Raw genomic sequence first — 15,818 nt, 5'->3', positions numbered from 1 at the left:
CAATAAACTATCCAACAAAGACGCATCCCCCCGTTTCAAATGAAGAGGCAGAGTTTGAAATAAATACAACCACTTGGGTAGAATAACCATCTTGAATAAATTTATCCTGCCACACAGAGATAAGGGAAAATTTTGCCACGTAGTAAGGATATTTTGTGTGTATCGTAGTAGATTCGGTACATTAACTTTATAAACCAAAGAAGGGTCCTCAGGCACCCTCACCCCCAAATAGCGAAAGGAATCTATAGCCCATTGTAATGGGAAAGAGCCTCTCCATCTCTCCCGCAGTGCATCTGGAAAGGCCAATGCAGATGACTTATGTTCATTTAATCGGAATCCCAAAAAGATTCCAAAGGAGCCCAACACATTAAGCAAAGAGCCCAAAGAACTAACAGGATCGGTCAAAAAAACCAAAAGGTCGTCAGCAAAGGCCGCGCATTTAAATATCTCTCTATCAAACCGTACTCCCCGAATAGTAGGGGTCCCCTGTATAGCGAGCAACATCGGTTCTAATTGCAGAAGGAAAAGAAGCGCGGACAAGGGACACCCCTGACGAGTGCCTCTCTTAATAGGGAACATTTCTGACCTATCTCCATTAGCCAAAATAATTGCCTGTGGATCCCTATATAATAATTGCACTGCCTCGTAAAACAGGCCCTCAAAACCCATGTGTCTCAGAATATAAAACAGGTAACTCCATTCCACTCTATCAAAGGCCTTTTCGGCGTCAAAGCTAATAGCCAAGTAGGGAGTATTCATGTGACGACACATTTCCATTGCTACTAAAATCCGTCTAAGATTTGAGAGGGCATATCGCTTCCGAACAAACCCCACTTGATGTGGTCCCACTAGAGAGGGCAAAACAGCAGCTAAGCGATCTGCCAAAATTTTGGCCATCAACTTCTGGTCAAAGTTCAATAAGGATATAGGGCGATACGCATCAGGCTGTAATGGGTCTTTCCCCGCTTTAGGAATAAGAGTTATATGGGCAGCATTCATCTGAGATGGAAAATACCCCTGTCGAATTAAAGAGGAGAAAAGTGAGTTAAGGGTCCCGTCACTCTATCAAGCAAACCTTTATAAAATTCCGCCGAGAGACCATCTGGTCCTGGGGTTTTCAAACGTTTGGACTTATAAATAGCCGTGCGGACTTCTGTCTCAGAAATCGGCATGTTTAAGGTCGTTTTTTGTTCCTCAGTGAGGGTAGGAATCGGGAGAGACCCACAAAACTGTCTGCATGCCTCCTCCGACCAACCCTCTGCCTCATATAAATGCTGATAGAAATTTCGAAAAAGGCGCAGTATAGTACGGGTGTTTGTTTCCACGTGCCCATTTTCATTCTTTAACCCCGTGATAAACCGCGGCGCTCTGGAGGATCTAATCAAATGTGTCATTAATTTACCCGCCTTATTGCTATGTTGGTAAAGCCTGTATTGGTAATATAAGATACTTTTCTTGGCCCTCTGGTGTAATACTGTGTTTAGCGCATTTTGTACAGATAAGTAGTTGTCTCTACTCTGTCTCGTGTTGGAATGGACCAGACGAATCCTGGCCTTGCGTAATTGATCAGTTAACAATAAAACTTGTTTATTCAAACTCTTCCGACGATGTACTACATATGCAATAATATCCCCCCGGATAACTGCTTTAGCGGTATACCAATATAACACTGGTTGCTCAGAATGTGCCTGGTTCAAGGACGCATCTGTTTCTTATCATCTGGCAACCGAGGAACCTGGAACTCACCCCACTTATTGGCCATTTTCTCCAGCTCGCTTCCAAACAAGAGCGAGCCTTTAGACTTGGAGCTTGCATCAGTCGACCAATTTCTCAGCCATAACTGATGCCTGGACGCTATCACCGAAGCCATCCCTCTGGCCGAAGTGCAGAACAAATCGCAGCCCGCATCTGCCAAAAAGGTGGCTGCTGGTTCCATCACTGCCCTGGAATTCATACCAGATACATCGATCTCCTGAGAGAGAAGTAAACAAGAGCGAGCCACCAGGGAACAAGAAGAAGCTATCTGCAAATTCATTGCCACTGCTTCAATGGCCTGCTTAAGGATGGCCTTAGTTCTTCTATCCTGTGCATCTTTCAAGGCTAATCCCCCCTTCTACAGGAATAGTCATCCGCTTAGTGACAGCACACACAAGCACATCTACTTTCGGGAAGTGTAATTGCTCCCTTGCAGATGGATCCACGGGGTACAGTCTTCCATGCTCATCCCCCTTTGAAATTAGCTTCTGGGGCGACCCACTCAAGATCAATCAATTCTTGAAGAAATATGAGGCTTTATGCAGAGAAATCAAAATGGGATATTTCTTTGGCTCAGACATGGATTCAGCCCCAGGTATCTTCTTGGTGTTTGGATAATTGCCAGGTTCTTGTGGCCTGATTTGACCTCTGTTGGAAACGGGATGCTGGGCTTGATGGACCCTTGGTCTGACCCAGCATGACAATTTCTTATGTTCTTATGTTCTTAGGTACTCCCAGCATCTTCAATGTATGGGAAATCAGAGCAAGTAACTCATCTCTATGAAAGAACTGCAACATTGTTCTACTCAGCTCCAATCCAGAGGAATTTCCCCATCCTCCAGGGAGTAAGGATTGGCTTCATCATCTGTGTCATCTGATTCCCTATTGGGAAGACCAGCAGCAGATCTAGGCATACTCTGATGCTTATCCGCAGCACCAGGCATGCGTGAATTTTGCTGCTTGTGACCCTGACCTGTTAAGATTGGCCAGGGCCAAGGACTGTGCCTGAAGAAAGAAGGTAGTCCTTGAAAAGGCAGAGGGATCCATGCCAAAACCAGGGGGCATCTGTCCTGTGCTCATAGAACTACCTTCCCCAGCTGATGAACCAGTCAGAGGAGCTCCAAAGTCAGGCAACCCTTCTGGCAGCTCTTCTCCCAGTCCCGCATCAGGCTGGGAAGAATCGGGCTTAGTAAAATCAGATGAAGGCAATTCCCCCTGAGCCTCCAAGCAGCGCTGACACAAGTTAGAGGGAATGCCAGGTTGATATGCCCGAATATGAGAAGCAGCACAGAGGGTAAGGTGCTTAGGTTTCTTTGCTATAGGCACCATTAGTCAGCCAGTACGCTCAGACAGGTGTCTGAGAAGTATGCATCCAGCTGTATTTGTGCTGCAAATAACTAGGCGCCCAAAAGTTAGATGCTCAACACTGTGCCTCAATGAGCATCCAAAAACTGAGCTCCCACGAGACTGCTCAGATCGCATGCGTAGAGAAGCTCGAGCGTGTGAACGTCCAGATAGATGCCCCTAACCAACTGGACGCCCGACCAGGCACACAAACTGAGCACACAACTGGACATACAGCTGTACGCACTAGCACGAACCAACGAAACTGAAGAGGGCAGCCTAATGCGCAGGGAAAAAAAAAAACGCATGAAACGCTGCTGCAGCCTACCACATGATGAAAAAGAAAAGCCTGAGAGTGGGGCCTAGCCAAAAGACTGCTCAACTCGCCAGGCTGCCCACGTCCGTTAAACTCCCCCAGAGACGTAAATAAACGTTGGATTGGTGTGCCAAGCACAGAGACCAGAGGGAGGAGGAATTCCTACAAAATTCCCCTCCTGCAATTTTTTTTTTTTAAACTCTTTACCTGAGCTCAGCCCATGCCGACCGATTAAAGAGTCTGTCTCCGGCTGCGGGGGGAAAGGGCATATACCTTCACCGCCTTGCTCAACTTCCTGCACTTGACTAAGGCACTCATCTGAGGGAGGGATCCAGAGATATCACCTCAGAAATTCTCGACTGAGAGAGGGACCATAAGGTATCACTACAGGAGAGCGGGGCGAATAAATTTCCTTCTTCTTTTCTCCTTTTAAAACATTAAGCAATCCCCAGTAGGGAGATGCACATCCACCATCTGCTGGAGTCGGAGAATACTGGCATGCTGATGTCAGTGCAGAGGTATATATACACCGAGATGTCAGCTTTGCTCTGTCTCCATCTGCTGGTAGAGGTTCATAACCCACTGGTTCTGGACCCACCTATCTAAGTGCTAAGAAATTTTGTTTTCTTAAACTTATACCTCCTCCATAGCAAAAATAAAGTTATGCGGCCCTGGGCGAGCGCTCAAACTTACATACACATCTCCTGGCCATGTCCAGCCAATACCACACCTCTTTTTTGGCCAGTGTGAGATATTTGTATATCGGCACTTGTGAGCGCCTCTGCCCAGCTTATAAAACGGGATGGATACGTGCAAGTGCTAGATGCGCACCCATATCCCAAGGTCAGCAGGCAGCCAGCTTTTAAAATTCACCTTAAAAATTTGAAAATGAAATCCACGTGCCTTGTTTCCTGACCCTGGAGACACAGTGCCTCAGCCCGACTAAGTGCCAGCGATTGCCCTCCCTGGCATTTGACAAAATCTTCAGAATGAAGAATTCATTTTTTAGTTTGATTGCAGCGATCTTGCTGTGGTTTTCCACAGCACACAATTACAGCTCGGGGTTGACAGCAGCTCTCCGTCTCATACACCCACTCGCTGAGCCTAGCAGACAGCATGTAGGTTATTTATGTGTTTCTTTCCTCAAAAATTCAGAAGCACAGAACAAAAGTGAACAGAACAACCACCCTGAGATAACTGAAAAAAAACCCCAACCCCTAGTGAATTTCATTTTTCATATTTTATCACGACAACTCATCATAAGACAGATGTTAGTTGTATTATTGCCAGGCAACTACTGCATGGCATATATTATTTATGTTCATGATTCAGAAACAGTCTGGAAGGGGGGAGGTGGAAGTTGAGAGCTTGTCACAGTGTATGCACACTTCAGAGTTAAGGCACAGTGGAATCCCATGGCTTGAAATTTCACAGTCTGCAAACTGTGATTACCCCCATGTTCAACTTAGAAAACGAACTGAGATCATTAGCCAAGGGGGATTCATAAATCATGACTCATGGACCAACAAACCGGTTTTAACTCATCTCTCATCATTTCAATTGTATTTTGCAAATAAATTACACTGTTCGGAGGGTGCACTACAATGATTTTATCATCTACATGAATTTCCCCTTGTAAGCTACATTTAGTTATAGTGGTTATCGCTCTGTTTTTGCAATAATTATGCATGCTGCAAAAGACAAGAATCAGGTCTTGTTTATAACTGCATACTATGAAAAACTGTGGATGGGATTACTAGGAACACTAAAAGGGAGAAGGGGGATCAAGGAGTGTTTTGGCCCTGATATTGAAAAATGCTGAACATCTCTTATCTGGCTAAGCGGCAGCCGCTGAATATCCAGTCATGTTCAACGGCCACTGCTTAGCTGGTTCAGTCACTTATCCAGATAGTCAGTAGGCATACATGGGTGGTACTACTTATCCGGCAAACTTACCCTGATAATTAGCGAGATTCAGATTTATCCGATTAAGTTAACTGGATAAATTAGACCTGCTCCATAGTAATGGCAAATATGGGGATATTCAGCAGCAGAACTGAATAAGTAAGCCAGATAAGTCTTATCTGGCTAACTTACATCCGGGCCGATACAGTAAGGTGCGGTAGAAAGAGGTGCATTAGTGCCGGGTGCACTCGCATTTGCCGCACGCACAGTTCGGATCACATTCCGCTCGATACTGTATTTAAATGGCATGCAAATGCAAGCCGCGTCCAACGCGTGTCCAACGCGCGTCCATGAAGCGCAATCCATTTTACTGTATAGGCGCTATACAGTACGGCAGGGGAGAAGAAAAACGGATACTTCACGCATATCCAGCATAGCTCCCTGCTTCAACGGCAGGGGAGAAGAAAAACAACCAATAAGGGCTGAATAACATAGTCTGGGTAAAACAAATAAGCATGGGTGTAGCTTGCTTATTGCGGCGGTTACTACCCCTAACAAATCAAGCTTGATATTTCACTTGGATGCAGCTCCATCACTGCTCTCTACATTAATGGTGGGGGTGGAAGGGAAATAGAACCAAAGAGCTAAGAGAAACAGATAAGTATGAGAAAAAAATGTGTGAAGCTTGCTGGGCAGACTGGATGGGCCGTTTGGTCTTCTTCTGCCGTCATTTCTATGTTTCTATATGTTTCTATGTCTATACAGTATCCTGGGTGCGCTGGTACCTGTCATTTCAAATGACATTTGAAATGACAGGTACCAGGAAGTGGATCCCAACTTTAAACAAAAGAAAACCTAAAATCCAACGCACCGGGAAAGCCACTCTTCAGATCGCAACTAATCCCATCCTCCAGCCCCCACTCACCTGCCCTGGCCGTGTCCATGGGTGCCGGTCTCCGGGGCAGCCCCAGTCCTCTCTCCCCTCCTCCCGAAGCAAGACGCAGGGCGAAAAGCGACTCGACATGCTATTAAAGTATTGGGAATAAAGTGTAACAAAAGTTAACTTACTTTTTCTTACAGTCCTCTCTGCCCTCCTCCGGAGGCGCGCACCGCGGCTCCTCTGCCTCCCGGGGGCAGCCGGCGGTGAAAGCGGCTTCCAGCGGCCCCCGCCGGCGAAGATGGATGAACGCACGCCCGTAGTGCAATTTGGGCGCTCAAGGCAGCAAAGGCGCATGAACGAACTCTTCGATACAAACGCCGTGACGTCACGCACGCCCATTCATGAGCCTTTGCTGCCTTGAGCGCCCGTCAATTTGGGATGGGCGCTCAAGGCACCAAAAGCGTATGAATGAACGCAGTGACGTCACACACACCCGTTCATGCGCCTTTGCTGCCTTGAGCACCCAAATTGCACTATGGGCATGCGTTCATCCATCTTCGCCGGCGGGGGCCGCTGGAAGCCGCTTTCGCCGCCGGCTGCCCCCAGGAGGCAGGGGAGCCGTGGTGCGCGCCTCCGGAGGAAGGCAGAGAGGACTGTAAGAAACAGTAAGTTAACTTTTGTTACATTTTATTCCCAATACTTTAACAGCATGTCGAGTCGCTTTTCGCCCTGCAGCTTGCTTCGGGAGGAGGGGAGAGAGGACTGGGGCTGTCCCGGAGAACGGCACCCATGGACGCGGCCAGGGCAGGTGAGCGGGGGCTGGGGGAAAGTTTGCCGCCTACTCTTACCCCTGCCTCTAACGCAGGGGTAAGGGTAGGCGGTAATTTAGCAGGTTAAAGACGCGGCTAAACTGCAGGTTAAAAAGGCGATAGTCGGGACGCACGTTACTGAATGGGAGGGAATAGCTAATCGGAGCGTTTACATATCATATACATGCCGTGGGCGGAAAGGGTTACCCGTTGATTTAAAGAAGCGTTAAGGATGTGTTAAAAGGAATAATGAATCGCAGGTTGGACTTTCGCGGTCAAATTGCGGGTACAAAGCGGGTTAGAAATGGGGTAATCGCGGCTGCGCTTTACTGTATTGGCCTGATAGACGGCTATGTCTGAATATCTACCTCAATATGCCTAAGAAAAAACAACAAAAGGAGAAGCCCAGATAAACCGACATGGGAAGGAGCAATAAGAAAGAAATGCTCATACAATTAGCAAAGTACTAGGTGGGCCCGATACTTAATCGGAGCCCACGGATTACCTGGGGGAGGGCAGGCCAGCCGGGCGCGTCGCGTGACGTCATCGGGGCGCGCCGCGAAGCGCGTCGCGTTCCGATGACGTCTGGGCATGATCCAGTCCCAGTGGGGGCGTTCCGGGGCTAGCGTCGGCAAGGAGGGGCGGCGCCGATGGGAAACGCCGCCCCTCCAGGGGGCGTTCCGTTGCCGGCGTCATCAGCTCTGATGACGCCGGAGCCCGGATCTCCACCCCTTTAGGGGCGTTCCTGCGGCCGGCGTCATCCAAAGGGGCCGGCTCGGCCTGATGACGTCAGCCAGGGTTTAAAGGGCCGGTGCCTCGAGGCAGCCGGCCCTTTTTCCCCGGAGAGCCGTTTCGGAGCCGTGTGGAGGAGAAACCACGCGGAAACCACGCGGACTGCCGTCCCGATCGCCAGCCGGCAGCCCAGAACACCAAAACAAAAAAAAAACAAAAAACAAATAAAGAAAAAGATCAAAGCCGAGCGGTGGCCCAAGCTTCACAAAAAAAAAAAAAAAACCAAACCAAACCAAACTCGGCTCCACCGCAGCCTCAGGACCAGGGCCCAGCACCACTCAGGCAGCTGCGCTGCCCCAGGACCAGCACCAGCACCATACAAGCAGCGGAACCGGAACCGGAATGAGCCGAACCCAGCAGAGGACCCCTCCCGGGGCCCACCCCAGGACCTTCCAGCTCCTGCACAGGCCTCCGGCCCCACATTGCAGGAGGACCCCCCCTGGGCCAGCCCCCGGGCTCACAGGACACCCCGCTGCCGGAACGAAAAACTGTGAGTAACCCAGACCGACTCACGATGGGAAAGGGAGCAAAATCCCGACCCGGGGGCCGAACGAAACAACGATCAAGGGGAACCACCTTCAAGCCAACAGGGGGGACGGGGACACTACCCCCCCCTGGTGCCGGCCCCCCCCACCCCGACGGGTGCGGGCCCGCTTAGCCCCCCCCCCTACAACCCCGGACGCGCACCCCCCTCCGGTCGGTGACCCAGCTTCTGCTGCTGCCAACCCCTCGCCCAACGGCGGTGGACCTCCACAGATGGAAGGGGGGAACTGGGCCCCCCAGCCCCCCGTCTTGAGCCCCCGGGCTCCACAAGGCCCCCCCACGGGTGCTCCTCAAGCCTACAATCTTCACACCGCGGCAATCCCGACGCCCGGCCAGCCAACAAGCATGACTCCTACCTTCCCGGGGTTCCCCTTCCCATGGGGCATCCCCCCGTGGATGCCAGCCTCTAACCCCATCCCAGGCATAACCCCCCCGGGGCAGCCCACCGGGCAACACGCCCAACCACAATGGACCCCGCCAGCCTACCCGTACCAGTTCTACCCGTGGGGGCTCTGGCCCGGACAACCAGGCAACCCTCACCCCCCAGCCCTAGCGGTCCAACCGACCCCGGCAGAGACTCCCACACCCATCGACCCAAGAGAGGTTCTGACCAGCACTACGAGCTTACAGACGACCCAGGCGGCCGCTCCACAGCAGAATACCCAGGAACCACCACCATTCGGCGACCTGGGCACCCATCCCAAGACCGGGTCAGCAGTGACGTCAGCGCGGGAAGACCATTCCCAAGACGACACGGGGACGAACGCAACGCAGGACACAAGTAGAGGTGAGTCCCCTGCACAGCCTATACAAGGACCCTTAACTGCGCAAGCGAGTAAAAAGAAAGGTAAAGCTAAGCGTAGGAGGAGGTACAGCTCCAGTTCCAGCGAAAGCAGCTCCTCCACGGATACGGACAGCGCGGATGACAATACACAGAATCCGCCAGGAGTGGAGGCAACGGCGGCGCAGGGCATCCCACTATGGGAAAGCGTGCCCAGAAAGTTAAGAAAGCGCATAAAGCAGAAGAAATACATAGACATCTTCCGGCTCATGGAAGGGAGGAGAGGCCAGCGTGACAGGAAGAGAGCGAAGACTGGCGACCCACTCCCAGACAGCAATGAGAAAATTGCGCGCAACATCGTGAACTGGACACGCGCATATCTCCGCATGATGAGCGTTATCACAAAGGACGATCCATCGCAATGTGGACCTATGCTAACTTATGGGGACACTATACTTGGAGCATACCGGGCGTACGAGGGATGGGCCTGGTTGAATTACGATGAGCGTTTCCGCGATCGAATGGAAGAGAATACGCAGCTATCCTGGGGAAGGTCGGATGTGGACCTCTGGCTCCAACAAATGACCAACAGAGCCAGTGACGCCGGGGGACGGAGTCGTTCAGCTGCGAGGTCATCAGCGTCTGGACTCGGCTACTCAGGAACCGGAGGTGCATCTAACAGCGTGTGTTGGAGATACAACAAGGCGTCATGCAATTTCAAAGAACGTAAATTCAAGCACATATGCCTGATTTGTTCTGCACCACACCCGGCGATGAAGTGCACAAAAAAAGGGGGCAGTGGGAGTTCTCCTAAAAAGGAAAAATGAAGCCCAGCATTACCAAAAAGCCGCCTCGCCAATAAGATTAGACCGAATGATGCATTGGCTCGACAAATACCAGAGGAGAGAGGAAGCAAAGCAGATTTCAGCAGGTTTCCAGGAAGGGTTCAGGATCCCCTATCAAGGCAACATTGACATACACACAGCAGGCAATGCGCCATCCACAACACGCCACCCTGACATCGTCCGAAACAAACTCGACAAGGAGATCGAGCTGGGCAGAATTGCCGGCCCTTTCCAGATGCCCCCCTTCCAGGAGATGATGATTTCCCCACTAGCGGTCGTACCAAAGAAGGAACCTGGAAAATACAGACTCATCCAAAACCTGTCCTTCCCAATAGGAGCATCTGTGAACGACCACATTCCACGAGAGGCATGCATGGTGCAGTATGCATCATTTGACAGTGCTATATCATTGTTACGGAGGTGTGGGAAGTCAGCAGCAATGGCAAAAACGGACATAGAATCGGCGTTTCGCCTGTTGCCCGTACATCCAGACAGCTTCCCGCTACTGGGTTTCAAGTTCCAAGGTCAATTCTACTTCGACAAGTGCATGCCCATGGGGTGTTCAGTTTCATGTGCCTACTTTGAGCTGCTCAGCACATTTCTCCATTGGGTAACGGCGGAGAAAGCTGGCTTGGACAACATCATACATTACCTCGACGATTTTTTGTTCGTCGGCCCGGAAGGGACAGGCGCAGCGGCTCGCTTACTGGGGACTTTCCAAGGAGTGGCGAAGGATTTCGGTGTCCCTTTGGCGAGGGACAAGACTGAAGGGCCAGGGACCAACTTGTGCTTTTTGGGCATCGAACTCGATTCAGAAAGAATGATATCCAGGCTTCCAGAGGACAAGATACAGAATTTGTGGAACCTCATTGAAAACGCAATGATGGCAAAAAAATTAACACTGCGGGAGGTACAATCCATAATGGGCGCTTTTAACTTTGCTTGTAAGGTGATCCCAATGGGCAGAGTCTTCTTGAGGAGACTAGCGGCCGCGACTACATCCGTACGGAAGCCACATCACTACATAAGGATAACAAAGGCAATCAAAGACGACTTAGCGATATGGAAAAGCTTCTTGAAGGACTTCAATGGAATATCCATATGGCAAGAGCCCCCAATGTCGAATCGTGACCTGGACATACAATCGGATGCCTCGGGGGGGTGGGGATTTGGAGTGTATTGCCAAGGGGCGTGGGCGGCTGCCCAATGGCAGATACCGTGGATACAAGAAGGTACAACACGCAATATAACTTTCCTGGAGTTATTCCCAATTTGGGTTGCACTGGTCATATGGGGACCCAGGCTGCAAAACAAACACATAATTTTCTGGTCCGACAATCAAGCTGTGGTATACGTCATCAACAGGCAGACAGCGAAATGCCCAAGGGTTGCGAATCTATTGAGACAAATAATACTGAGCAGCCTGCGCTTGAACACTACCATTAGGGCACGGCATGTACCTGGAATTAGCAATGGTATTGCGGACGCGTTATCACGTGCCAAATGGTCTCTCTTTCGCAAACAGGTACCCAACGCAGAGAAGGAGGGGACTCCGGTGCCGGAACACTTATGGGCAATTGGACTACAACCACCCTAGACTTACTACGGAGATCGGTAGCGCCCGCTACATGGGGTGCGTATTCCAGAGGATACAGAAAAGTGCGAGCCTTCCTTAACCAGCACGGTTGGGAGAACGGTCCAGTGCCGGAGGGCTTGGTAGTGGACTACATCGCGTGGGCCAAAGAGGGTGGACTGTCGAGAGGCATGGTGATAAAACAGCTGGCAGGACTGGCCTTCTTCGCAAATGCGCAAGGATGGGGCGATCCCACCAAGGGATTTCTGGTTAAAAAGTTAATGAAGGGTTGGGGACGGCAGTTGGGGCACAAGAAAGATGGGAGACATCCAGTTACACATGAGTTATTAGCTCAGTTGTGGTATGCTCTTCAGGAGATTTGTGACTCACAATTTGAAACACGGTTATTTCAGCTCGCATTTGCGCTGGCATTTTTTGAGGCGCTGCGCATAGGCGAACTAGTGGCAGCATGTAAGGAGGATACAGGCGATACGGGGATGTTACTGCGGAATGTACAGCTATTGGGAAACACACTCAGGATATTGATACCTTGGTCCAAGACGGATCAATCGGGAAAAGGGGCACGGTGACATTAACCAGGTTAAGCAACCAAGTCACCTGCCCGCTGGCTAATTTAGAAGCGTTTTTGGCAGTCCGTCCCAATAAGGGGAACCACCTGTTAGTGCATAATGACGGTGTCCCCTTAACAAGGTATCAATTCTCGGCGGTATTTAAGTGCGCGCTATCCAAGGTGGGGCGGGACGCAGCGAATTTTGGGACCCACTCCTTTCGGATAGGGGCAGCGACGAGCGCCACTCAGGCAGGTTTGGGTACGGAGACCATCCAGCAAATAGGGAGGTGGCGCTCCCTAGCGGTTAACTCGTACGTGAGACTGGACAGAGTCGGTGCCCATGGTGTAGATAACTAACAGGCACTGTTCTCAATTGCAGACTCGTCCGCTAAGCCGCAAAAGGTTTGGATCGTGGGGCATTCCTTCGTTCATTGGGCAGCACAGAGGGCGCAACAGCGCAAGCACGGTGTACACCTCGGTTTGGCCCCGCGGGAGTGCAGGTTACATGGATGGGAAAGCGAAGGATGCGGTGGCAGCAACTACTGCCTATGATTCGAGTCAGGAGGGAAGAGCTGGCAGCCCCAGACATGTTAATAGTGCACCTGGGAGGCAACGATTTGGGCACATGGACCTGCAGGCAGCTGTTGCAGGAGGCAAGAAGGGACTTGCGCGAGTTGCAGACATGGTTCCCAGGTGCAGTATTATGTTGGTCAGACATTATCCCCCGGATAAAATTCGCTAAGACCAAGTTATGGGGAAGGTGCCGCAAGAAGCTCAACAGGCAGTTGGGGGCCTGGTTGGAGCGCCTGGGGGGCTGCCAGATGCGTCATCAGTGGGCAGACGAGCTGTGTGAGGGCTTCTATTGGGCGGATAAGATACACCTTTCGGACATTGGGTACGATTTGTTTATCAACGACATAACTGAAGCAATAGAGGCGCAGGTAGGGAAGCACCGGGGCCGCAGCTAAAAAACCCTGTTACTTGTTGGGGGGGCCCCGAGCAAGTGTAGACACTGCTCGGCGCCGGTGGCGGGTACCCGGGCCAATAGGACTTAGGGTAAAGGGATCAGCCGCGGGCTGAAAAGCAGATTGCCGGAAGAAAAGGGGGACCACGCCCGGAGGCAGGGCCCCCCTGCTTACTACGCGGTGGGGGGCCGGTGAACGGAAGTCGCCTTGCTTGGAGCGCGGCAGGCGGCGCGGGGTGGGCGTGGTCCCGGGAGAACGTGTGGCAATAAATATATATATATATATGTATTGGCCCGGGGTGGTGGGTTGTTATGATTACATTGTGTGCTGTTATATTTATATATATGGTTAAATAAAAGCTGCGGCCAGTTTTACCCAAAGATATGTTTTGAGTGGTCATTAAGCACTGCAGGTGGGCGAGCGCCCGGGAACAAAGGAAATCACGAGTCCCAGAGTCAATTGTCAAGGTCATTGTCACTGACTAAATCTGCAGTGGCCTTTTCACAAAAGAGATTCTTCCATTTTGTGCTGTCTGTTCTTCCTTCTGTACAAACATGCATTCCCACTCTCTGTCTGATCTTGCCTGTATCCAGCAGTTTAAACTCTCCGCCCTGAGCACTGTTCATGGAAAAATAAAATTGACTGATTGATTTAACAGTCTCCACCTTAGGATCACAGACTGTGTCTGTTTCAGGCCTCTGCGGGATGCCACCCACAGCTCCCGGTGTTTCTGATTACAACTTAAGGAAATGCAAACACTTTTTTGTGACGACAATTAACATCCAGTGAAACCTTTATTCAAAGAAAAAAATTGAGCCCTGAAATGTATAAAATACAACTATTTATTTAAAATTTCTTAATAAAATATTTATCTGTTGAAAGAGACTGTACATGGGAGGCAGTTTCACCCATACCTACTTATTTACTATTTTCATTTGATTATCTGCTTTTAATCATAGAACCCCAAAGCGGATTGCAACAAAAACAGTATATTATTCCACTTCCGAGACAAAAACAACACAGCTTTCAGTGATGGAACGGATTCTAACTCCTGTCTGATCCACATTGCTCTGAAACCGTACAATGCAAGAGTCAAACTGAGAACCTGTACAGCCTTGCCTTGAACCGTCTCATACGAGTGGCCCTCACAACCTTTTGAATGCTGTTACTGACACAGCAAGTATTCTCCTATCCAGATCAAGAGGTGGTGGATAAGTGTAGGGTGCAATCACGAGGCAAAACCAGAAAATCACCTAAGGGCCGATTTGCAAAAATTGCTTGCTCCCTATATCAAATGCCTACATTTTAGGGGCATTTTAAGCAGAATTTAAGGACCTAACCTTTCAGCTGGAAATTTTTCTAAATGTAGGCTCCCGGAGGGCAATCTTCAAAGGGTTTAGGTACCTAACCTTTGGAATTAGGCACCTAAATTGGCCCTTTTGAAAGATGAGTAGGGGCTGTGTGCCTAAATTTAGGATCCTAGTTTAATGAGGTTCCTTAATTTTGGATCCTAAAGAGTGGGTGGCTACAGGAGCAGGGAAAATAAGTTAGGGCTTAGCATGGATTTTCAGCACTACGCATTTAACTTAGCATCCTAAATCTAGGAACATGATGAGCCTAAATTTATGTGAATTTCCAGCTGAAAACATAGGGGCCAATATTCAAAAAAAGCTGAGTCCCTAAATTTAGGGAGCTAAGGGCCTGATTCACTAAAAACTTTTTCCCATAGGCATAGAATAGGAGAAAAGCAATCATGAATCAGGCCCTAAGTTAGGTGCCTATTTTCATTCAAATTAAGTCCCTAAATTTCTGGCTAAATTTTCACTCCTATAGCTGTCCACTTTTTAGGGAACTATATTTTAATTATTTAGATTTATCTCATGCTTTTTCTATAGTAGCTCAAACAAGTTACATTCAGATTCTGTAGGTATTTAAGGATTTACAATCTAGGGCCTGATTTTCAAAAGCATTTGCATGCTTAAAACTGGTTTTTACATGTGTAAATGCACTTTGCCCCTATAAGTGGGCTTTTGAAAATTGCTAAAATACAAGCCATTGAATTGTCAATATGTTTTAACCACTTTAAGTGTACTTAACACAGGTAAATGGCTTTTGAAATTTCCTATGATAGTACATTACATTTACATACGTAACACCTTTGAAAATTACCATAGTCTGCACCCGAGGCACTGAAGGGTGAAGTAAAAATAATGAAAATAGTGAAAACAGGCTCTTAAATGCAGATGTTCTGCTCTAGCCAGTTTTCAAAAGGGCCAATTTAGGTTCCAAACTCCCAAAGTTAGACACCTAAACCCTTTGAAAATGGACCCTCAAACTCTTAAACCATTACCTCCTACGAAGCTTTTCTCCACATAATCGATGATGTGGTTGTAGTCACTGATGATGTTGTCTCCGTGGATGAGCACCGGCACCTCTTCCCCAAGGCTGAGGCGCATGAACCATGGCTCCTTGTGCTCCGTGAGGGGCAGGCTGACATCTCGCTCGTCGCAGGGCAACGCCTTCTCTGCAATGACCAGGCGGACCTAAAGAAAGGAGCACAGGGGGTGCTGGGGTCAGGATTCAGCAGTATCTGGGAACTGTACTGAAAGAGAAGAAACCGCAATCTCGTCTGCCTTCACAAAAACATAGGTGGGTTGAAAATGAAATGATAACTCTCCTCTTTGCTCACTCAGACATTCACCCAAACAAGGCCCTAAACAAGCCTTATAAATTTAGCAC

General features: G+C 49.5%; 1 protein-coding gene across 2 annotated transcripts in view; it reads right to left on the bottom strand.

Annotated features, from left to right (window-relative positions):
• Positions 1-15,818, bottom strand: part of GDAP1L1 (ganglioside induced differentiation associated protein 1 like 1) — a 175,534-nt gene that overhangs the window by 82,225 nt on the left and 77,491 nt on the right. For both annotated transcript variants that reach the window (XM_029611674.1, XM_029611673.1), the window contains exon 2: positions 15,430-15,622. In XM_029611674.1, the coding sequence (XP_029467534.1) occupies positions 15,430-15,622 (193 nt within the window). The remainder of the gene's footprint in view (positions 1-15,429; positions 15,623-15,818) is intronic.

This window comes from Rhinatrema bivittatum, chromosome 8 (genome assembly GCF_901001135.1).
Source record: "Rhinatrema bivittatum chromosome 8, aRhiBiv1.1, whole genome shotgun sequence".
Taxonomy (NCBI): domain Eukaryota; kingdom Metazoa; phylum Chordata; class Amphibia; order Gymnophiona; family Rhinatrematidae; genus Rhinatrema; species Rhinatrema bivittatum.
This window is presented reverse-complemented; position numbering and strand designations above follow the sequence as displayed.